General features: G+C 42.6%; 1 protein-coding gene across 21 annotated transcripts in view; it reads right to left on the reverse strand.

The window, feature by feature from the left end:
• DST (dystonin) overlaps positions 1-25,252 on the reverse strand; it is a 514,655-nt gene that overhangs the window by 176,874 nt on the left and 312,529 nt on the right. For 19 of the 21 annotated variants that reach the window (XM_055571805.1, XM_055571789.1, XM_055571786.1 and 16 more), the window contains 22 exons: positions 24,128-24,240; positions 23,916-24,022; positions 20,310-20,429; positions 17,691-17,786; positions 17,133-17,260; positions 14,089-14,182; positions 13,479-13,633; positions 12,018-12,480; positions 11,801-11,929; positions 11,567-11,644; positions 11,332-11,493; positions 11,149-11,253; positions 8,500-8,595; positions 7,197-7,322; positions 6,466-6,618; positions 6,123-6,277; positions 5,674-5,800; positions 5,024-5,207; positions 3,972-4,129; positions 2,930-3,108; positions 1,095-1,233; positions 72-265 (listed from right to left, as the gene is read on the reverse strand). In XM_055571805.1, the coding sequence (XP_055427780.1) occupies positions 72-265; positions 1,095-1,233; positions 2,930-3,108; positions 3,972-4,129; positions 5,024-5,207; positions 5,674-5,800; positions 6,123-6,277; positions 6,466-6,618; positions 7,197-7,322; positions 8,500-8,595; positions 11,149-11,253; positions 11,332-11,493; positions 11,567-11,644; positions 11,801-11,929; positions 12,018-12,480; positions 13,479-13,633; positions 14,089-14,182; positions 17,133-17,260; positions 17,691-17,786; positions 20,310-20,429; positions 23,916-24,022; positions 24,128-24,240 (3,261 nt within the window). Of the gene's footprint in view, positions 1-71; positions 266-1,094; positions 1,234-2,929; positions 3,109-3,971; positions 4,130-5,023; positions 5,208-5,673; positions 5,801-6,122; positions 6,278-6,465; positions 6,619-7,196; positions 7,323-8,499; positions 8,596-11,148; positions 11,254-11,331; positions 11,494-11,566; positions 11,645-11,800; positions 11,930-12,017; positions 12,481-13,478; positions 13,634-14,088; positions 14,183-14,299; positions 17,094-17,132; positions 17,261-17,690; positions 17,787-20,309; positions 20,430-23,915; positions 24,023-24,127; positions 24,241-25,252 lie in introns of those variants that run through there. The other 2 variants (XM_055571804.1, XM_055571806.1) reach the window with 2 other exon arrangements.

Genomic DNA, 25,252 nt, shown 5'->3' on the forward strand with positions numbered 1-25,252 from the left:
TAATACATTTAGACTTTACCCAGAATATAGAGATTAAATCTGAGCTAAAACTGAATGAAAAGGCTACTAACCTGTTGTCAATCTGAACATGAACATTCTGCCATCTCTCAACCAACTGATCTGCTTTTTCTTTGTGCCAGTCAAAGTCAAGGTCACGCTCTTTGTAGGTTTTAAACATCTCATCACTGATGGTCTTTGCTCTCTGTAGCTCATCCTCCAGCTCATGGAAGACCTCTCTCTTTTCATCCACTTCAGATCTCCATTGCTAAAATGGAACAATTTACAAAGTTATAAAAATGTGTAAGGTGCTCACCAGGTAAACACTTAACTTGCCTAATTTTACAACTCATTTACAAATGACTGACATAAAATCAGACAATGGAAAGAATATATTTCATATACAAAATATTACATTAGGTTGAACCTTATAAAATTGTCATATTTGGCTGTACTTCGACCTAAAAAAAAAATAACAATATTATATGTAAAGTTCAGCCTAATAGATTTTGCACATCAGTAAAATAAAACATATTCCATAAGTAAGTCTGCCAACTCAGTAAGTCTTTTTCATTGTTTATTTTTTATATATCTACTGATCCCATTGTTTAAAATGAACATGTGCATTAAAAATCACTGAAACAACTTTTCACAACTGTTTTACAATATCTTTACTCAGGGCTTTATAAGTGGAAGGACAGAAACATACAAGTACAACTATCAGTCCTTTTCCTTCTTAGATTAATTAGTCTATTCACGTCTTTAATTTCTTAAAATAACTGTCTCTTTCTGCAAGGGCATCTAATTACAAACAATTTACTTTTAAGTTTCAGCTCCTCTTGCTGCCAACATGAACAGAGTATAAAAATCTACTGTCAAATAGGTAAAAACTTCAAATGAAAAGAACTCATCTCAAACTAAAAATGAATCAACACACTTATTTACAGTAAGCCATAGTATTACAGAGAAAAGATATGGAATGAATAGAGAGGTATTCAAGTTCAGATATTTAATGCTTGTCTGAAGACCTGAGCCAAGCTCTAGAGAAATACTGTTAGAGCACAGTCTTAAAAAACAGCCAGCAGTGAGACGCATACCTTTAAAGTACTTATCAGATTCTCAATGTTATTCTTGTCAGCTATAACTGCTTCCTCTTCACACAATTTAGTTTCATAGAGTTTGACAAGGGCTTCTGCAGCTTGAGTGTTTTTTAACACCAAGTTGACCGTTTTCAACCTGAAAAAGATAATTAAACAACACCCCTTCTGTTAAGTGTTTATTTCCCCGCAGTACAGCCTTGACGCACCATGAGGCTGGGTGATGCAGTGTGGTCCTCATGCCGGCACAAAGACAGTTTTTACTACAAGGTTCACACCCCGCTCAGTCAGTCAGGAAGAGACAAGACAAATGCCACACGGTATCACCTATATGTGAAACCTAAAATACGACAGCAAGGAACTCATCTGTGAGACGGGAGCTGACTCACAGGCACAGAGAACAGCCCTGTGGAGGTGGAGGGGGCGCCGGGAGAAGGTGCAGTGGGGGTCTGGGGTCAGCAGATGCAAGCTATCACTACAGGATGGATGGTTACAAGGTCCTATTGTACAGCACAGGGAACTGTATTCAACACCCTGTAATGAACTATAATGGAAAGGGATACAGACAATATATCTACATGTAACAGTCACTTTGCTGTATAGCAGAAATTAACACAGCCTTGTAAATCAACTATATTTCAATAAAATTTTTTTAAAGAGATTAACATCCCACTAACTATCTAATCAGAGAAGGCAATGGCACCCCACTCCAGTACTCTTGCCTGGGAAATCCCATGGACGGAGGAGCCTGGTGGGCTGCAGTCCATTGGGTCGCTAAGAGTCAGACACGACTGAGCGACTTCACTTTCACTTCTCACTTTCATGCATTGGAGAAGGAAATGGCAACCCACTCCAGTGTTCTTGCCTGGAGAATCCCAGGGACAGGGGAGCCTGGTGGGCTGCCATCAATGGGGTCGCACAGAGTCAGACACGACTGAAGCGACTTAGCAGCAGTAGCAGCAACAATCTAATAGAATCCACACCGTGCCCCCAAGTTGTCTTCAGCAGAAGATTCCAACAGAAGAGGGGCTTCTTTCAAACCTACTTTAGACCAAGACTGGAAAGTAAGTTCAACAGACCGTAACAGCTGAGCTACCAAAACTACAGGGAACATGTGAGAAGATCATTAATGCTTTCGTCTCTGACGCTCATTCCCTTTCAGCATGAAGAAGCATCATAAATCCACAGAAATATTTAGCATATTTGTTACTAAGAAAAAAAATTTGAGGGATTTCGCTGGTGGTACAGGGGGTAAGAACCCACCTGCCATTGCAGGGGATATGGGCTTGATCCCTGGTCCAGGAAGATGTGGAGCCACTAAGCCCCTGAGCCACAACTAGCGATGCCCACACGCCTGGAATCTGTGCTCCCAGCAAGAGAAGCCACCACAGCGAGAAACCCACACACCACAACAAAGAGTAGCCTCCACTGGCTGAACTAGAGAAAGCCCACACGCAGAAAGCAAATCCATGCGTGCACGCAAAGTCGCTTCAGTCGTGTCTGACTCTTTACGACCCGATGGACCGTAGCCCATCAGGCTCCTCTGTCCATAGGATTCTCCAGGCAAGAACACTGGAGTGGGTTGCCATACCCCCCTCCAGGGGATCTTCCCAACCCAGGAATCAAACCCACATGTCTTATGTGTCCTGCATTGGCAGGCGGGTTCTTTACCACTAGCACCAACTGGCACAGCTAAAAATAAAAATAAATGAAGAAAAGAAAATAATTTTTTATATTCTTAAAAATTAACATTTTTAGCCAAACAGCATCTGTATATAAATGGCAGCTATATGAAGTCAGCTTAGATGATTTCCATCAAGGCAGTGGTTCCATACTTCTCTATGTAGGTGGACGACATGGAATAGACATGGTTCATGCTCTGGACAACCACGCTGAGCTCAGACCGCAAGGCGGGCGTGGAGGCAGAGGCAGGTGCCTGACTGAAAAAGTCTTCACATTTACTTGTGATCGTGGCCAAATCATCTTTAAGTCGCTCCAGTTCTTTCTTTAGTTTCTACACGACAAAGAACAAACATAAGGATTAGACAGGGCCTCTTTCTTCAAACACTTTAAAAACACATATTTCCCATTATTACTCTAGAGGTAAATACGTATTCTTTTTTTAAACCGCACCATAGTTGATTTACAATGTCATGCTAATTTACGCTGTACATCAAAGTGATTCAGTTACACACATATATACATCCTTTTTTCCTATTCTTTTCCATTACGGTTTATCACAGGATGTTGAAGACAGTTCCCTGTCCTGTACAGCAGGCCCCTGCTGTTTATCCACTGTATACATCCTACAGTTTGCACTTGCTAATCCAGCACTCCCACTCCATCCCCCACCAGGCAACCACAAGTCCATTCTCTGTGTCTGAGTCTGTATCTATTTCGTAGATAAGTTTATCTGTGTCCTATTTTGGATTCCACACATAAGCAATATCATATGGTGTCTGTCTTTCTCTTTCTGACTTACTTCACCTAGTATGATCATCTCTAGCTGCAAAACATTTACATATTTTTATTTTTTCTTTACCAAAGAAATGAAGCCGAGGCAGTCCACTTTTACCACCAGTCATTCCCTCACCGCACAGCGCTCGGGCCCAAACACCTAGTTTAGGGCTTGTGCGTCACCAAGTGCCCGACGGAGAGGCCCTGCAGCCTCCATGTAAACTGCGAGGACGCAGTGCTCCGCATTCACCCACTGCGAGGCAGAGCTGAACCACGGATCCTCATCTGCCATCAGCCATGGGCACAGTCAGAGCTCACAAGGTGGCCCCGGCAGAGCGCGCGTGAGGGGTCACAGGGTCAGCGGTGAAGGTCGCGAGACCCCATCTGTGCTGACCTCGGCCCACGCCCTCGCAGGCTCACCTCCTGCTCCGAGATCCTGAACACGCTCTCATGCAGGTCGTCTCTCTCCAGTGGGGTGCGGATCTGTCTGATGAGACGGTCCTCACAGCTCTCCAGCCGAAGCCTGAGGTTTCGAACTTCAGAGATGTAGAGGTTGTAAGCCGATTCCTCTTGCTCCTCTGTGAGAGTAAACATGATGTTTAGAAAATTCCTCATTTTCTGTTGTTTGGATGTTTTTGTTCATGATTTAATAAGGCAATTTTACCATTACTGAGACATAGCCAGTCAGACTAATGTTACCAGTTATCACCACAAACCCACACCAAGGATATAAACCTTGAAACTGTGGACCTTACAATTTACAAAGACTTAATACAACTTCCCTAATGCCACTTAAAGTACCAACATCTGACTTAAGATGTCTGAGGAAAGTAATACATTGGTTTGTTTTGTTTTCACAAAAATGTGAAATATATTAGTAGCAAATTAGTTATAAGAATAATGTTTTTAAAAAATTAGAGTATTACTACTAAAGTGTTTTTGGTCTCTAAGTTTTATGGATGTCAAGAATTTGGAATAAAATTTATATTTAACAAACATTAACAAGACAAAATCTTTTCCTTCAACCCCTATATAAAATCCAGGTTTGGTTATAGGAAACCTCTGCCCTTTGCTTTCAATTTTGCTGTGAATCTAAAACTTCTCTTAAAAAAAATATTCTTTAAAAAATCCAAGTTTGACATATGAAAAAGTAATTGAAACTTGTCTGAAACTAAAATTTCATTCTGAACATTACACTGCAAACTAGAGAAAATGGTTAAAAGTAGATGCATTAAGAATTCACTGTCATACAACTTGGTTGGCAGCTTTTTACTATTTAATCATTTGGAAAAAAATGAATTCCTTCTTGAATCTTCCTACCACAAACATCCATTTAATGCTTCAGTAACTGTCTCTACCTATTACAGGTTGAGTGACATAATACACCTAAGACTGAGAGTCCCAGTGATAACAGAAAACGGGCCTGGACTAAACACCCATGGGGAAAAAAGGCAAGGGTTCCCACACTTTACCTCTTTCTGCAGATTTAAGGAGTTCTTGATAATACTGCTTGCACACATTAACCTCCTTTTCCAGTTGTGTTATATCTGAGCCTGAAAATATTTGGGATTCCTGGCTATCTTCAAGAAAATCTTCAAAACGGGATTGCAGATTACTCAGAACTTGCTGATGTTCACCAGGCAACATGGTCTTTATCTAAAGAAGACCAATGATCCATTATAGTATTAAGGGTGAAATTTCAATAGGACTGATCTCAAGTGGTTCTCATGGGACATGAGTTTATATTAGTCATAAATAGAAAATCATTGGAAATTAATTTTTTCTTCATTCACAACTTTAGGTTTTAAAACAGAAGGGAAAACAAGACTACAGAACTTCATAAATGAATCAAACTACACCTATGTCTATATGCCCAAACACTATATACTATGTCTCCCAATGAAAACGGAAATCCTGAATGAAGTATGGGATTTCCAGATCCCCCTACTCTTAGAACGTACCTCATATAAAACAGGCATGTAACAGATATTCAGTGAGTAAATGACTTTTATCATGGATCTGCTGGACCTCATCCTACTCAAGGGAAAACACAAAGGCCACTCCTCATGACAAGAGCCTGAATCTTGGGACAGGTTGGGTGGACGTGCAGATCTGCACTTACTGAAGCCACATTGCTCGCTCGGATTCTGTCGATTTCATTGATGAGATAGTGCCAGGAGACCACACTCTTCATGTTTATGTGAGACTCGTGCCAAAGGGTCAGGACATTCTGATACTGCTGCTCAATTCTGAAACACATGGACGAAAACTCAGATTCAGCCCTTCCACTCCCCACCAACACGTGTGACGGTTTCTTTCTGTATTTGAGACATATCCCAGGTTTACTAGCTCGAGGTCCTTCTGATCCAGTGCTGTTATTGCTCAGTCGCTAAGTCTTAACCACTCTTTGCAACCTCATGGACTGCAGCATGCCAGGCTTTCCTGTCCTTCACTATCTCTGGGAGTTTGCTCAAACTCATATTCTATTAGCCTTGCCAAAGCATTGATTGTTTCTTTAACCTTCAGAGACCCCCAAAGCCAGCCCTACATCTGCAGCTAATGCACACAAACCTGTTTGCAAGGTCAACCGCCTCTTTGTTTGGAGGAGGGACGGTGAAGCACACAGAAGGGACCATGGCCTCATTCCCAGTGGGGCTGATGACCTTCCACTTAGCACGATGAGAGTTGTTTGCCAAAACGCATTCATCGTCTTTGAAAATGGTTATCTGGTTTTAAAAGAAGAACAGAACAACCAGATGTGGTCACTGCGGTATTCGTCTCTTTCCACACCCAATCTTGGGTATTTTTTTGTCTTTTTAAAGTGGAAAACTTTACCACTAGTGAGCAATATGACCTTGTTTTTTAGATATATGAACAATGCCAGAAATAGGTCTGTTTCTAGGAGTTAAAGTACCTCAATTTGTCTGTAGTCACAGATGGCTTTGATCGGAAGAGAAGTTTTGAGTGGACAGTCAGCATTTCTGGGCTTCAACTGAACAATTGTTTTTGCTCTCCCCATCAGGCTCGCCACTGTACTTTTATACTGCAGAAGCTCTTCTTTTTCTTCCTGAGGAATAAATCAGAAGGCTTTTAGAAGCAAACAGCGTGGACTCTCTGTTCTTTTAGGGCTGTGCACAAATGCAGCTTCCCCAGAAGAGTCTTCTGTCTGAACCGTCAGCCCCTCGCTGCCCACTCTCCCCCTGTGTTGTCTGGTTGCTTTCTTTCCTCCTTCACATTTACCAGTATCTAACAGACTACATATATTGTGCTGTACTAATTTATCATGTTTATTGCATCCCACCCCTGGCAGGGTTCTTGTCTGCTGTGTTCAGTCCCAGCACTAAAAATAGTGTCTAGGGTCTAGAAATACTGACAAGTCTTTATGGAATAAATGACTAAACACACATACTCACACACAAAGCACTGAGAGCATTTTAAAATACTAAGGCAATCACATCAAACAATACTCCTGCTGTGTTGCCAAAAAGAAAAAAATCCTAAAACTGAATGTTTAAATGGTTGAGTGAGGCGGAAACACCAAGAGTACCAATAAAATGCGAAGCTCCACGCATAGAAACGCAACCAGGCACGCATCCAGCCCCACTACGCGTCACTGACGAAGCCCGGGGGTCTTCCTGCTCATACCATTGACTCCTGAACGAGGTCCTCCAGTTTGTGGATGCTGCTGGACCTGTCACAGCTGTACTTCCGCTGGATGGCATCTTTTAGATTCCTCAAGTAATCTGTGGCTTCTTTGGCATCATTGAAAAACTAGCAAAAGATGAAAACTGGCAGTTACAGTGTATGAAACGTCAGCAAAGCCCCCAGGTGTCAGGTTTGAGTACCAGAGCCCTGTGTGTACCCCTCCTACATGGGAACAGAAGGAGCCGCAAGACTTCTTCTCCAGAGTCCTTCCCTTAACCAAACACCAACTCTTGAACTTGGATGATGATGAGTGAATGCTAAGTGTCCAAAGTTTATGCCTCCAGTGAACAAACCTGTGGATGCCCAGGGGAAGGAAAGGTGGGAGAAGGAAGGTCTAGGACTCTGGGGTTAGCAGGTGCAAACTATCATACACAGGGTGGATAAACACCAAGGTCCTACTGGTATAGCAAAGGGAACTGTATTCAGTATCGTGTGATAAACCACAATGGCAAGAATATGAAAAATAATACATCTACAGAACAAAGTTTATGTCTATATTGTGGTCATGGCTCTGTATTACTTTGATTGAACATTTATTTCACTTTAGAACATCTATAAACACATAAACAGTTGTTAAATGAAAGTGAAAGTCACTCAGTCATGCCTGACTCTTTGAGACCCCATGTTCTATAGCCTGGCAGGCTCTTCTATCCATGGAATTCTCCAGGCTAGGATACTGAAGTGGGTAGCCTTTCCCTTCTCCAAGGGATCTTCCCAACACAAGGATTGAACCTAGGTCTCCTGCACTGCAGGTGGATTCTTTACCAGCTGAGCCAGGGAAGCCCAAGAAAACTGGAGCGGGTAGCCTGTCCCTTCTCCAGTGGATCTTCCTGATCCAGGAATCAAACCAGAGCCTCCTGCATTGCAGGCGGACTCTTTACCAGCTGAGCTACCAGGGAAGCCCAAACAGTTGTTAAGCGGGGGTGAAATTGCAAGAATATTTTAAAACTTCTGAAGAATAGGAAAAAAGCTCCCCCTAGTAAAATTGTTCCTCAAAAAGACAAGCATGGACAAAGTTAAGATTTTCTGACATTTTAAGTGGTTTTTAAAGTATTTCTTCTTTACTAAAATGCTCCCATTTATCCTAAAGGACATATAACCCTTCTATCCTACAATGAAGACATTTTGGTTTCTTTCCCCCCCAGTCAGACATACATGCATCCCAACATTACACCATGGAAATGGTTCCTGTAACTCAGCTGAAATTGCAGTACCACCCGCCGACACGGTGACTGTTCCATACCTCGAAGTAAGCGCCGTTCTCCTTCACGTGTTGCTCCACACACTGGCAGAGCTGCAGGATCCAGCTCCACTGCGTCTGCATTGCCGCGCGGTAGGCCTGCCGGGGAAAACACAGTCACCACTGCCGTCTGCACAGCAAGACACACCCAGGCTTCTCAGGGTTAAAAGACGACGGTCTACACAGGTGATGAGATGCCTTTAACAGAGACTTGAGAAGCAGGGACGTGAACTGTCCCGCTAAGCTAAACATCCCCACTTGCACAAAGCCAGTCCTAAAAATTTAAACATACCTTTTTCTTTTTTTTTTAATTTAATATAAATTTATTTAATTCAAGGCTAATTACTTTACAATATTGTATTGGTTTTTCCATACATTGACATGAATCCATCACAGGTGTACATGTATTCCCTATCCTGAACCACCCTCCCACCTCCCTCCCCATCCCATCCATCTGGGTTATCCCAGTGCACCAGCTCTGAGCACCCTGTCTCATGCATCGAACCTGGACTGGCAAGTTGTTTCCCATATGATAATTTACATGTTTCAATGCCATTCTCCCACCCTCACCCTCTCCCACAGAGTCCAAAAGACTGTTCTATACATCTGTGTCTCTATTGCTGTCCAGCATACATTTTTCAATCAGTCCAATTTCTTTCAAATTTTCAGTTTCTTGACTCGTTTTTCTTGTCACATATATGAAAAATGCTAACTCCGGGGCTGTTTTTCCAGGCAGACTTCTTTAACACTTGAGATGGATGCAAGCTATCCAACACTTTCCTGTGTGGAATCCTCAGATACACCCCCTTCACTCCATTTCCCTCTGTCTGTTTTCTGAATTTTTGTATTATTGGATAATAAAATCCCCCTTCTGACACCAAAGTACATGGTGTGTAGTTTTTTTCCTGGGTTTTGCTTCCAAAACTAGTCTTGAAGCTCTTGGCAGGAGTGGGGCTGATCCGTTTTATTGGGACTGTTTGGGAAGGGTGGAGAAGATTATGCAATCCCTTATCAGTGTAATTATGGGATCATATCAGAAATAATACTATGAAGTTTTATTTCAAATGTTTTTTACTTGAATCTTTATTCAGTACAAGGTGCCTCTTCAAAAATACTGTAGGAAAGGCACCTACTTACAGGGAAACAGGAAACACTCTTTCCTATTTAAGGTGCAGTTCCCTGGCTTCCAGAAGAGGGCAGCCTAGCTGCTCTAACGACTGTCTTACGTAAGACCGTCCCTCCTGGAGAAACAGGCCGCTGAGCTCGGTCCAGGCAGCTTTCTGGATGGAACGTACAAGGCAACCGTGGAAATCTGGCAACACTTCCTGATCACGTTACGTGCTCCCTCCAATTAAGCTACTTAGAGTAAATTGGCTATAAAATACACATTGTGCATTGTTAAATTATTAGCTTCTTTTCCTCATAAAATACAAAATAGTGTTGATAATTAACTACTATCCATCGCTTACAATACATTAGATGGGCCTGAAGAACCATAAAGATGACTAAGGCTTAATTTTATCCTTCCACAGCCTCTTAGTTAATTAGACTAACAGCTCTACCTAAAGGTAATCAAGTTCACATCCACTTCATCCACGCCCATCAGAAGTCTCAACCTATAATCGCACTTCCTAGCAGCTGTCACTTCTCTATTTTAAGGAATACCCCACCTTTAGTTGACCATAGTATAAAAGTATATCCAGACCCGTCATGATTCTAATCTCCTTTCCCTAGTGCTCCCCTCCTCCCCACCTGCCGCCCCACTCTTCTAGGTCCTTAACATTTCTATGTAGCATTGCCTGGGGATGAAAACCACATTTTTACATGAAAAGGGCAACTGTAACATTCCCCAGACTGGAGGTCTAGAATTTCATGAATCTTTTGTGTCCTGACAATTTATTTTAGGGAACAAAGATTCTCAGATCCCTTTCCTCATTGTAAGCACATCCCATCGTAAGCACAGTTTCATTTTTCTTCCTCTGAAGTATACAACTGTCCACATTTGATACTTCTCCCCCTCTTACATAACCTCCAGCACATTTAGAAAGTCACTAACTCTAGCAGATATCAGGCCTAAAAATTAAACACCCCCCCACCCCACCTGCACTTCACAGGCAGCCTGATAAACTCCAGGTCAGCCCTCCCCTTCCGGGTCTGAAATGTGTGTTACATCCTGAGGACATTCCTCTCAGAGCCAGATCATGGACAGGATTAGTAAATGAAATAATAATAACTAGGACTTCTTGAGAACCTACTATGTATCAAGAACTGAACTAAGCTAACAGTACACTTTTCTCCTCCTCACACAACTTTACAGTTAGGGACAACTTCCCCCATTTTAGGTAAGTGAATGGTACCCAGCAAGGTTATAACCTCGTGCAACATCAAGTGGTCGGGAAGAAACTAACGTCAAAGCCTGACAGGACAAGGTCCTTCAGAGTTACTGTCCTGCATCTCTTTGGCCACAGGGGTTGACATAAATGGGTGACACGCTTCACGCAGAGCAGAAGGCACATCAGATTTGTCAGAAGTGTTATTTTTGAGCCAGGTTGTAGTAAAAGTTTGATAGTTTGCATTTTTCTATTTATCCACAAACAATAAAAGAATCTGAAAGGTAACATTCAAATATCCATATTACACTTTCTGACTCACCTCAATGGTTAACCGGGCTGGGTGATTTTCCAGAAGCAGCTGCTCCGCTATCTCTTGAACTGACTTAATAGTTTCTTCCTTTTGATCAAGTTCTCGCATCAATTCCTAATTGAAATAAACACGTTAGGAAAAGATAAACCCTGAGAGGCACTTGTAACACTCAGCCACAGAAGCTACACTCACAGCGTGGTAATCTCTCTTCCGGGCTATGTTGGTGTTTCTTTCACTCCAGTCGTAAGCGACTTCCTCCTCTTCTTTTTCATTCAACCAAATAAGTTCATTCGTTGCACGAGTTACAAAATTGTGGAGTGTGTCAAGGTGCCGCTCCTGATTCCTGGATGTATTCTTTATAAGGAGAATCATGGTAAGAATCACATCTTTGCCATATAAAGGGAAGGGAAAGTTAAAAAAAACTTACCAAGAGTTTTGCATACTGATTCTCTAATCTGTGTAACTTTTCTGCATAAGTTAGTTTAAGAGGTGCCGTCATCTGGATCTATAACATGGGATAAAAAGACAGCAGGTTAGGAATCTTAAGAAATTCTGATTCACTGGCAATCTATCTTTTATCCTGTGACAACAGGGTCTTAACAGAAAGAGCACAGCAGAAGCTGGGATGAAATATATACATACAGACTTTAAATTCACATACCTCACTGATCTTAGCTTCTTTAAGGCTAGATTCAAATTCTTCAATAGCTCGGTGGACATTTTTATGATTTTCTAAATGGCTTTCAACACTTGGCAAATCTGATCCCCATTCAGTGCGGTCCAGCTGCACCTTTAAATAGGAAGATATGAGGTTTAAAAAAAAAAAAGAAACTGGTACCAATAAGGCCTGAAACTCAGGTAAAAGTAAATATTTTTACCTGCATCTCCTCCACCCAATTCAAAAGGTCCTGAACAAATTTCATGTTGATTTCCTCTTCTGTTAAATTCTGGTCCAGCAGAGACGACTTGAGAAGGGGCTTTCGGATCTGCATCAGCTTCAGAGTCTGCAGGGTGCTTGTCTCCCCTCCTGAGCCGAAATTTGGAACTAACCCTGATGGGAAGCCAGGCGTATAGGCAGGAGTGACAGATGGGGTCAGGCGGGAAGTCAGCCCTGACGACAGGCCCGAGGTCACGCTGGACGGGGTCAGGGAAGGTGTGAGACCCTGCGTCAGCCCTGAGTTCATGCTGGGGGCTAAGGTCTGTGCAAATCCTGAGTTTAAACTCTGAGAGATTCCTGATATCATGAGCTTCGTCTGCTCCGTCGTCAGCACGCGGCCTTTGCTGTACACTGAGGAACATTCGTTCCGCAAGGCCATGATGTCATCGCGCAGTTTTGCAACCCTGAAAAGAAAATCAAAATGCATAAGCTATAATGTAAGAGGTATTGTTCACAAAGGCTGACCCCTAAAACTAGGGACTCTAATTACCAGAATGATCGATATTGGCTCATCAGCCGTAACAAAGGCATCACACTAGTGCAAGATGTTAATAACAGGGGAAGAGGCTTTGAAGGGGTGTTATGGGAACTCTAGACTGTTCACTCAATTTTTCATAAACCTAAGTTGCTCAAATAAATAAAGTCTATTTTAAAATGTCAATATAGTCACACTGATAAAAATTCACATCACAATTTTTTCACTCAATGTTGTACTATAAGTATTCTATATTATCATATGATCTTTACAACTGTAATTTATAATGAACTCAATTACAACACTATCATAGTATATGCTCATTCTCCTATTATTTGACACACAGGATTCCAAATTTTTGACATGGACACTTTTTTCCCTATATTTATTTGATAAGTTCTATATTTAGAATTATTATAGATTTCTAAAAGCAGAATTACTCATTTGAAGCATCATTCATAGTTTTTGCCTTATACATATATATCACATATTTAGATATTTACATAATATATATTATATACAACCAGAAATGTTCCATTCCTATCCCCAAATCCACTTCTCAGAGACACAAATTTTTATATACATATTTTCCCAATATTTTGTTATGAGCATTTTCATGATAAGTTGACTTAAAAGATAATTTTCTCATTATTGTCCCTTTTTCAAATATCACACATGACCATTTCAACTGTAGGTTAGTTACTACAGTATTAACTACCACATGTATCTAAAATTTTTTTCTCTTATTTATCTTTGAAGAACAAAACCTACTAAACACACCAAAATATGACACAATTAATGTGACACACATCGTCAACAAAAAAGAGCTTAGGGAACACTTCATAAAATCGCCACCCTCTACGTTCTTAATGAGGGGCCACGGAACAGTCAGCGAGGAGGACAAGGCTGACTAGGAAGCACCCTTACCTCTGCACCAACTGGTCTGCCTGGTAGTACTTTCCATCAATCAGAATCTGTACATCAATTACATGCTGGCGTAAAATGTTCTCACATTCAAGGATATATCCAGCAATCTCTGCTTCATTCTGAAACTGCAGCCCGGATTCCAATCTTTTAGAATCCTGTATTTTAAAACAATTCAATATTAATTCTGCATTACTTAACTAATTAAACAAATTTCAAATCTAGCCTCAGGGACTTCCCTGGTGGTCCAGGAGTTAGGACTCGGCGTGTCCACTGTAGGAGGCATGGGTTGGATCTGTGGTCAGGGAATTAGACCCTGCATGCCATGAAAATGAAAGCATTAGTCGCTCAGTCATGTCTGACTCTTTGGGACCCCATGGACTGTAGCCCATCAGGCTTCTCTATCCAAGGAATTCTCCAGGCAAGAATACTGGAGCAGGGTGCCATTCCCTTCTCCAGGAGATCTCCCCAACCCAGTGATTGAACTCATGTCTCCTACACTGCAGGCAGATGCTTTACCGTCTGAGCCACCTGGGAAGCATAGAAGATTTTATTTCATCTGAATGTACCGACCCCTCTACAGCAATTCCAGCAGCTCCTGAAATGAACTTACAGACTGGAGAGCATTTCGGGCAAGCAACAGTTTGTCTTCACAGATGACACTGCCCCTCTGAACTCGGTTAGCAATCTGCTGCAACATCTCCAACCTAAAAGAAGAAACAAATAAAATAAAGTCTCTCCTTCCGAAGTCAGAGAGCTAGCCACCCCTGAAAAACGCGGCCCACCCAAAGAAAAACCACAACCCCACACCAAGGACTCCAAACCTGTGTCCATCAAAGGATTCATTGCCAAAGCTAATACAGGAGTTGATCAGGGTTGGACCACAATGAACCGAGAGGAAATTCTCATTTGAGTCAAGACTAGTCCGAGTGCTGGTCGTGTTACTAAACACAGAATCACTGCTCCGGTAACTGTAACTACTGCTGTGCATTTTTATCTCCCAATGATGTTTCTTCTTCCGCCATTAAAAGTAGACTAGAAAGTACACAGTCTGCAGAAAGCGCTACTTCTAATGGGGAAAAGAGGCGACTGGCTGTTACAGCTTTTAATGGCTCCTTAAATATGCCCCAACATGCATATTCAACACGCAGCAAATAATACACTGATAACTATTCAAAAGAATCCCGCCTAGAGCCATGGGTTTGCTAGCTATGGTCTGCCTTTTGTAGCCTACACTAAAGCCCTACATGTACGGACAAGGCAGGCTGATGGGGCGTCACTGGACAAGACTTGCCAAATATTTTCACCAAGAATCATTCACTTGCCACCAACTCAAAAACAACTCTGATGTTTCACGGAAACCAAAGTACAATCAGGTCACTCTGGCAAGACCAATCATCAGCTAAAAGAACACAAACAGCCAATCAGAGCCTCATCCTAGCATTTTGGAAAAACCAGCTCTGTACTGAACAACACAGGGTTAGAAAACCGGTACGTACAAACACCTACCAAAAAAGGAATTTGACAAGAAGCAAAGCACCTTTCCTTTTTAACCACCGCAGCATTTGTTGATTAGGTTACATTAACTGGAAAATTGTCCAGTTACCTTTCCCGCCCCACAGGAACCACTCCCAGGAATGTTACGTCTACTCTCACTAAAGTTACGTTTTATTTTTAAAAGCCAAAGTGCTAAGAAGAGTATCAGTGTGATGCCTGGAGATTTAATTTGTCTGTGCTTGTTTTTCCTTTCTACAGGTTATTACCTGGCCTAAGATCATTGGCTCTTTCTCATTTGCCTTTTACACACTCCCATGCCACAGAGCTATTATTTTGTAATACAGAGTTAATGCCAAAAAACTTGTTGCTTCAAGAAAAATGAAGGCATTGAATCAGCCATGCTAAATATTTTCCTATCCCCAACACTGCAAAGCCAAATTGCTGCTTCCCCAACTAGAGGCAGACACTGTCCTTTTTAGGAGGGAATTTGAGAGTGCCATGTCAAATATAGTTAGTAAACAGAAAAGCACAAAATAATAATAGTAGCCAGCACCTAACATTTCTGAAGCAATTGTTAGGTGCCAGGAAATTAACTAATCATTTTATAGACATACTCAGAACCACCAAATGTGGTTCCTGCTATTACATCTTATTTACAAATGAGGAAACTGAAGTTTAGAGAGGATAGTGAATCTAAGATTACATGGCATGAACACTGAGCTAATAATTCATCCAGGATTGACTGGCTCCTAGACCTTGAACTCTTAACCACTGCATTCTTTTATTTACATAAATTAAAATCCAGCTGCTATTCTGACAACTAAAATAAACTCTGCCCCCTTTCTCTGGCACCTTTTCTATCCTTTCATCAGATTAGAAGCTGTGCATTTCATTTGAACCACCCAGAATTATCTCCTCCCTACAAGGTCCATCCTAGGTATTTTGCACTTGTTCTGGTTCAAAAGGATCCAGTTATATAGACATAATACTCTGCTTTAACAAGCGTGTCATCAATGATGTCATAAAGGCCTGACAAATCAGACCCACCCTCGGATCTTCAATGCATTAGTTCACACTTCTTCCACGTGGAAGTTAGGAGTGGGTGCAGAGAACATCAGTATATTGAGGGCCTCTGGGTAGCAGAGCCGGTGTTGTGGGCAGTACAAGGAACCACAAACACAGGAATCTGTCTGCATGCTCACTCTGTGGAACTGGCAGTCCTCATTCAAGCAATTGCAGAGAAATGTATAAATTACAACCGAGATGAGTCTACAAAGGAGGACCACGTGGAACAGGAGGGTCAACCCCGAAACACCTGAACCAGCCTGGGAGACTTCAGAAAGTTTCTGGAGGAAATCATACTGGAGCTGAGATCAGAGGAAGATCAGGAGTAAGAAGAGGACGAACCAGACGACCCAGCTGCAGGAAAAGACAGTGCCGAGATATCACAAACGCGGAGGCTGGGAAACGGGCAGGCTAGCGCTCCTGATAGGCGGCCGGCGTGGCTCGCCGAGGACCAGAAGGCCGGCCTCGGGGACTCAGACCGTGAGCCCCACGCAGCACAGCTCAGGCTGGAACGGAAGGACCGTCCAACAAACCCCTCCTGAGGACCTAGGCGACCTTCCGGGGCGCCTGGTGAGGCAGGAGAGAAAGGAGGAAGCTGAGGGATGGTTTTGGGCCCACAGGCAGGGTGGGACTGAACCAGCGATCACAAGTCCTCTGGGCGCTGCCTCACTGCCCTTCTTTAAACAGAGGGTTAACTGCCCAGAGAGAGAGGGCCGTAGCCAAAAACATACCAAGAAACAAGGTAAGCTCCCGGTTAACCTATGTTATGTATGGATGAGCTTCTGGTGACTTAAAAGCTGGAGAAATTCTCACGGGTCCTCCTGACTAAGTCTGTAACCGCCATATGAGATGCGACTGCACACACCAACCCAGGCCCCCCTCCAGCATTACTTCCCTGATTCCTTCCTCAAACCTCTTGGGAGAGTTTCGAGATAACAAAATGGGAGAATCAGAAAGACTTAGCCAAGGTCACGCAAACAAGCAAATGGAAAAGGCTAATGTTGGTCCAGGGTGGCATGCCTCCAAAGCTTAAGCTGTTTGCGCACCACAAGCGGACCCCCTCACCGGACACCCAGGGCAGAGAAAGCCCCCAACCTTTCAACTTCGGGACGAAGAGCCTTCTCCCTCTCCAGCATGGCGATGATGAGCTTTCCCCACTCCTTTTCTATGTCGTTTGGGTGATAACCTTGAAGGAGTTTGATGCGTCCAAACTCTATCCAAATCTAGAGAAAACAGCACAAAAGGTGATGTGAAGCAAAGACATTAAAAATCACGCTTCTCAAATCAAGACAGACTATTAATAAAGATTACATTTGATACCATATCACATCACTTACAGATGGACTCTAAAAGATGACACAAAAAAGCTTATCTACGAACGGAATCCCAGACACAGAGAACAAACTTGTGGTTGACAAGGGGGAGGGGCTGGAGAAGGGGGAAGGGAAGGACTGAGTTTGGGATTAGCAGATACAAAGAGCATTATACAGAGAATGGACAAACAGCAAGGTCTTACGGTACACCCCAGTAAATACACATATAACTGAGTTATCATGCTGAGCAGCAGAAATTGACACACTACTATCAACCAACTACACCAATAAAATTTTTTAAAAGGGGACATTTGCCAATTCAAAGGAAATTTTTTCTTACCTCTAATAATTTATATAAGCGTTTAATTTTTGATTTTTCTGTCTCCTTTGGTGGAATTTCTGTTTCTTTAAACTGTAAATACTGATTGTAAAGTGCCTAAAATGAAAGGGAAAATAAATGAAGAGCTGAACTTCAAAAATCTGTTTTCATTATCACATAATGTCACGACTTCAAATGCTTTCTATTCTGTCACCTGCCCTGGGTGGCGTGGCACGTGTACTCAGCTACGTCCGACTCTTTGAGACCCCATGGACTGCAGCCCACCAAGCACCTCTGTCTGTGGAATTTTCCAGGCAAGAATACTGGAGTGGGTTGCCATTTCCTACTCCAGGGGATCTTCCTGACCCAGAGATCAAGCTCGCATCTCTTGCATCTCCTGCATTGGCAGGCAGATTCTTTACCACTCTCCCACCTGGGTAGGTATTCCTTCATAAAATAAGACAATCAAGGATGCCAGTTCTGAGCCAGCTGGTAAACAGGATCTAAGGGATCTGAAGAGGATGTAATTAGGGCTGTGAGCCCGATTCAACATATGCTGCCCAAGCATCTGGATAATGAAAACCACAGCAGTGTCTGTTAGTTGCTCAGTCATGTCTGACTCTTCGCGACCCCGTGGACTGTAGCCTGTCAGGCTCCTGTGTCCATGAGAATCTCCAGGACAGAATCCCAGAATGGGTAGCCTTTCCCTTCTCCAGGGGATCTTCCCGACCCAGGTATCGAACCCGGGTCTCCACACTGCAGGCGGATTCTTTACCAGCTGAGCCACCAGGGAACCACAACTCTACTAAGGATCTCATCATCCAAATAAGACACATCCTTTAAAAGATACACTTTGCAAATGCTGTACTTTAGCTTTTACTTTTTGGAAAAATCATCTGATACGATTCTCATAAAACGGGGTGGGAAGCATTCTTCTCTATTTCACGGTCTATCCTTGAAAAACAGAATTCTCATCAGACAGGACTAAAGTTTGTGTTCAATGTCCCATGGCCAAATTAAGCAGATCTTACAGTAAAAAAAGATGCTACTGGTTCCTGCTATTATAAAAGTCTGAGCCATATAATTAAATTACTATCTAATTTATAGATATTAATTTGGGAATCTCTTAAATATATGTATATTATGTTTATTAACAAGGAGCTTCTAAAAATTATGTTAATAAAATAGCTCCACATTTAGTAAGTATACACTGATTATTTCATCCTAATTCATGCTGCTTTAAAACAAGTCCATGAAAATGTTCGAGGAGACATATTTCTCTGAAGGATTCCATTTAATGCTTTGCTGACTAAGAAAATTATTCAGTTGGCCAAAAAGTTCCTTTGAGAAAAACCCAAATAAACTCTTTGGCAAACCCAATATTTGGTATTTCCCTATGATGTATTTTTTTTCCTATATCCTGTCTTATCCCAGACACCAGCAAGTAATCTGTAGTCAAACTTCTTCAATAATTTAAGCATCTGCACTAATCAGAAGCCAGCATGAATTTACTCAAATGTCTGGATAATGAATCTATTTGAAAATAAGTAGAACTTGAAATCTAAAAGTTGGCTAAACCAAAGTGCAACATTTTAGGATGTCCATCGGTGAATAAGCACAGAATGCCATCGTGTGCTGACACTGTTCACAGTAGCTGTGGTCACGGAAGGGGGAGGAATGCTTTCCTGCCGGGAGAGGTTACCATCCATGCTGGGAGACATCACACAAAACCGTTTCAGAAAGACCCGAAGGAGCATCACATGGACACGCACCAAGGAGCCTCATGCCAAGAACAAACTCCCCGTGGCAGCGTGAGTAAAAGCTGTTCCATAGACGTTGTGTACAGACTCGTGGACACAACTACTCATGTGAACAGGGCCTCTCCTAGATTAGAACCATTCTTGAAATTCCGATCAGGAAAACAGTGTCTACAGTTCAAGGAATTAGACCTTGTTATTCATATTCACATGAGCCATTTCTTGAGATAAAGTACACTACTCTGCTATGAAAATTCCCAAGGTTCAAGAAGAGTCAACTTATTTTCAATGTTTATACAACTACACCATCTTTCAATACCTCTGCGACGTCTCTGACAAAGAGACGGACCCAGTTTCTTAGGCAGTAGCACCTGTTCTACTAAACCAGGAGCTCATTTACCCCGGGAGTCGGGTATGTCCTTTCGAATTCGTGATGAAATACTGAATGTACGTCTTGTACCACAGAAGCCTCTGAGGCCGTTTCTAACGGGATGTGACCACAGGCACACGCCCGGCCACCCCTGTATTGCACAAACTTCCCACACAGCTCCTGCCCCGGCCACCTGCTAGCTCCAGGTGTCTCCCAGGTTCCAAAAATAACACCGCAACGTCATTCCCAGAGACCCTCCCATATTAACTCTCAACAATGCAAAGTGAAGGGACTATAAATTTAAGATGTTGTTGCTCTGATGTTTTAAGTATTGGTGTCGACTTCCATTTCCTCTGTATAATAGAAGATGGATAAATAAATAATTTGCCTGCTGACTGGTACCTTGCCAAGGGTCACTTTTCTTCAGTTTCTGAAATGATAGAACCATTTCAGCATTTTTTTTAAGGTTTAGTAATAAACTTAACCCCACTTAACTTCTGTAGGGACACAGACCTTGAGTTCTACAGGATTATTAGGAAACGTTCTCTCCGACATGGTGGCCACGTGGTGTCTGATCCACTGGACGAGGTAGTTGACCATATTCTGGTATTCAATCCACTTGACTTCGACATCCTAGAAGGAGAAGATGGCAAAGAAGGTCTGTATCTGCAGATGGCAACATTCACGTCTAACATAGCCTGGCCAGAGGTCACTGTGTGGATCTGTGGGTCTTTAAGCCTGACAGAGAGGACCAGTTCAAGGTTTTCTTCATTCCCTCCCAGTCTCAATTCTGTCCACTTAAACAGCTCTAAAAACATGCTATCAACAGTTGACCACTAAGACTCGCCTAAGGAACGCCAACTCTGATCCAAGGATCCAGGCTGACTGAGGCACCGTGTTCAGAAGGCTTCTGAGGCTGCATTGAAACGTAGCAGAAAAAACGCAATGATCAATTTGGAGTGTTTCCCGGGCAGTCAAGAAAGGGAGTAATGGCCTGCGAAAGCCAGGTGAGCTACCTTCTCTGCCAGCCTAAGTCTACCTGATATCTGAAACTCAGAGAACTACCTAATACACAGGAAACTTGACAGGACTGAAACCTACAGGAAATGTACATGGTGGGAATGATTCAATATTCCTTAAGCAAACTTTTGTTTTTAAATGAAGGAGACTGGAAGACTGTCAACTGTTTTCTTCAATTAAGCATTTGAGGAAGTGCTTATGATGTTCAAAGCACTGTGGTAAGCGCTGTAATAAAAATATAATACTTTAAGAGATGATCCCTTTTATCAAAGAGTTTTCTGTCTAGACGAAGAGGCAAGAAAGAGTCATAATATAAACAGTTATGCAAAACGAAAAGCAGTACTGTAGAAGTGCTGAAATAACAAAAGCGGGTAGTTTATTCGAGGCATCAAGATAAAAAGTGAGGTGACCACAGATGTGCCTCGAAAGCATCACCTGAAGGCCTCTTGGGAGAGGCCATCCCTGGGAGGCTGTGAGGTGAGCAGGAACTGGAGTGGGAGGCGGGAGGGACAGACAGATGACATGTGGGACCAGGGCACAGACTCTGAGACAGGAACGCCCTGGCCACCACCAACAGCTCACGTGGGGACTGATACTGCAAAGAACTAACACACGCAGAGCCGCTGGAGGTCAGTACATCTAGACCGCGTGGAGCCTTGCAAGCCACATGAAGCCGTGGGAGGTCTCCAAGCTACTATGCCGACAGTGTGCAGAGATGATGGTAGAAGAAAATCAGGGGAGCCGGCAAGGCCACAAGCAAGCTCACATCCTCATCCCGGCGAAGGGGTGGGAGTGAGGAGCTGCGTGCAGGCTGTGGGGAGGAGCGCGGAGCGGCCACAGGCACGTTCTCGGGCAGGTCCAGCCTGAGTCACAGCGGACACCGGAGAGGAGGGTGAGCATGGCAGCAAGTTGCTCGGGGACCAGCCTTCAAGACAGAGCACACAGGAGGGAAGAGGAACAAGCCTAAACCAGAGCACACGGAGGCCACACAAGAGACCAGAGAGCTCCCAAATCCTCAAGATGAAACACAGTAAAGGCGGCAGCTGCAGGAGCAGAGCAGCCAGGGCGAGGGGGTGCCCCAAGAGCACAGCATGTGTGGGGCAGGGGTCCTGTCCTCCAGAGAAGCACAGCGCTCGTCAGCAGGGCCAGCACAACACGCACAGAGAAAATACACTGCAGGCTTCCGGAAGCACGGGACTAAACCAAGAACCCAGAGCCACGTGTCAGAGATCCTGCCCTGCTACAGAGTCTGGCAAAATCCAATCACCCTCCTCCAGGCCTCACCTTCAAACCAGAACACAACACAGAGCGGCCTTAGTTCCTGGGATCATATAAGTCTATAAACTTGAAAGTGATTTCGGAAGTGAGATTGTCTCTACAGAGAGAAGGATAGCAAACTGCGTGGCTGTTAAACAGCAGAACATTAAAAAAGAAAAAAAATATATCTCTCAATTGAATGGTTCCAGTTTTCATTTACAAATGACATGCAACTCTGAATAACCTGCTTTACGAAATGAAATGTTTCTGAGTTATACTTGAATTGTAATCATGGAATGGTACCATTAAAATACATATAGTATCAATTTATTGAGTAGCCTATTAACTCAAATCCATTAAAAAATATTTGACATTTAAAGAATGTAAACCCATACAACTCGACAATACAAAAACAACTGAATTGGAAAGTGGGCAGAAGCTATAAATAGACATTTCTCCAAAGAGAACATACACATGGTCAATAGGCACGTGAAAAGATACTCAACATCACTAATTATTAGAGAAATGCAAGTCAAAACCATAATGAGGCATCACCTCACACTGATCAGAACAGACATCATTAAAAAGTCAACAAACAATAAATGCTGGAGAGGGTGCAGAGAGAAGGGAACCCTTTTAGACTGCTGGTGGGAATGTTACAGCCACCATGGAGAACAGTATGGAGGCTCTTCAGAAAACTAAAAATACAATTACTATATGATCCAGCAATGCTACTCCTGGGCATATACCCAGACAGAATTCTATTCAAAAAGATCCATACACCTCTACGTTCATAGCAGCACCATTCACAATTGCCACGACATGGAAACAACCTGAATGTTGATCAACAGATGAAAGGATAAAGAAAATGTGTACATAGATACAAAGGAATACTACTCAGCCATGGAAAAGGATGAAATAATGCCATTTACAGCAACACGGATGGACCTAGAGATTGTCATACTGAGTGAAGTAAGTCAGACAGAGAAACAGAAATATTGTATGGCATCCCTTATATGTGGAATCTAAAAAGAAATGATACAAAGGAACTTACTTACAAAACAAACAAACTCACGGACTTAGAGGACGAACTTATGGTTGCTGGCAGGGGAGGATGGGGAAAGGGATAATTAGGGAGTCCGGGATGGACAGGTACACACTGCTATATTTAAAACGGATAACCAACAAGGACCTACTACATAGCACATGGAACTCTGCTCAATGTTATGTGGCAGCCTGGATGGGAGGGGAGTTTGGGGAAGAATGGATCCCGTTGCTGTTCATGTGAGACTAAAGACAAAAAGTTTTTTTTTTAAAAAAAGAAGATATGATACATATATACAATGGAATATTATTTGACCATATAAAAGAATAAAATAATGCCATGTGTAGCAACATGGATAGACCCAGAGGTTATCATACTAAGTGAAGTAAGACGGAAAAAGACAATTACGATACAATATGAATGGTATTGTAATCTAAAATATGACACAAATGAACTTATCTATGAAACAGAAACAGAATCACAAACATAGAGAACAGACTGATGGGTGCCAAGGCGGAGAGCGTGGGGGAGGCAGGGACTGGGAGGCTAGGATTAGCAGAACTATATTCAATACCCTATGATAAACTATAATGAAAAAGAATATCTAAAAAAGAATGCAAATATACGGATAACTGAATCACTTTGCTGTACAGCATATATTACCAGAACATTGTAAATCTACTATACTTCCATTTCTTTTAAGTCACATTAACAAAAAATATGACTGCAAAAAGCACTCTCAGAGAATTCAGTCAATTGTGAGTTATCAACTTCAGAATGGAAAAATCAATACTCACATTTGCCCCGATGCCTTCACCACCTTCAGGGACTTTGGGAAATGCGTCATAGAGAGATGATACATAAGTTATTACTGACTTTTCATCAGGTGAGGAGACATCCACATCTAAAAGCAGCAACATGAATTATTTCAGAATGCTGATCGATTACTTTAGATCAGATTAGATCAGACCTTCCAGCCCATCAACATCTGGTCAAGACAATCACTCACCTTCAGGATCCAGAAGTCGTATAACACCAATTTTTTCTGCTACATAGAAAGCGTGCTCTAAATTTGCAAGGTTGCTTTGAACAGCAACAGTATTCATGTCTATCAGGTCCGGCCTAGAAAAAACATATACTGTATTAATGAGGTTTCTCACTTGCCAATTCATTATGAAATTTACATGTGTACTTATTGACATAACAACTCCTGCAAATCTTAATACTAAGCGTGTGTTGAAATACAGAGTTTTTCAATCCAATCTTTACCACTGCTCCTGTGAACTAAGAATGCCTCCTGCCATATTGGTAAACAAAGGATGCTGCAGTCACCAAGCCATCACATTACAGCCGCCTGGACCATGAGCCCTGAGGGAACTCAGGATGGAAACACCTGAGTTTCAAACCACCAGCCCAAAACCATCAAACCATCATCAAACTCACCTCAGGGTGAGAAAGCACGGGATCCTGGCCCCAGGCAGCTGAGGCACAGATCAAAGAAACAAGCTAGAGGAGCTCAGAGGCCTGCACCTTCCCATACACAGAAAAGCACTCAATTCATTAACTTGAGAGATCTTGTTTTCTCTAGTTAATTAATCAAGTAGTATTCTGATGTGGCGACTACCTGATCTCTATTTCAAAGCCCCCATACATCCTGGCCTCCCCGGCCTCTTCAGAGCCATCCCTCAGAGCCGTCTGAGAGGCCGTGCCCTAGGATTGAGGCCTCAATTTTGTTCACCAAATGTAACTCTCACCTTTTAGATCGTTCAGTTTTTCAGTCAACACTCACTTCTCTCAGAAACTTTTGTGAGCCAAAAGCAAATGTAGAAAAATGTAACAACTTTCATTTATAAAATTTCAGCAAAATCCACAAATTGCCCGTGATCAGAACATATATGAGTATCTGTCACATTTAATCTATTTAAGCCCCATTACCTCAACAGTATCCTTCTAATCCAACTGGCAATTTCTCAGTGTTCCTCCCAAAGAGCTCAGGCCCCACGCACTGTTACCCTCAGGGTACCACCACGCAGAACACCCTTCCGGTCGCAGCCCCCCTGCACAGGTCCGCCCATCCTGGGAGCAGACATCCAGCCCCACCTCCTCCGGGGCCCTCACTCACCTTCCCAGCCCT

The sequence above is a fragment of the Bubalus kerabau genome, chromosome 3 (genome assembly GCF_029407905.1).
Source record: "Bubalus kerabau isolate K-KA32 ecotype Philippines breed swamp buffalo chromosome 3, PCC_UOA_SB_1v2, whole genome shotgun sequence".
Lineage (NCBI taxonomy): Eukaryota > Metazoa > Chordata > Mammalia > Artiodactyla > Bovidae > Bubalus > Bubalus kerabau.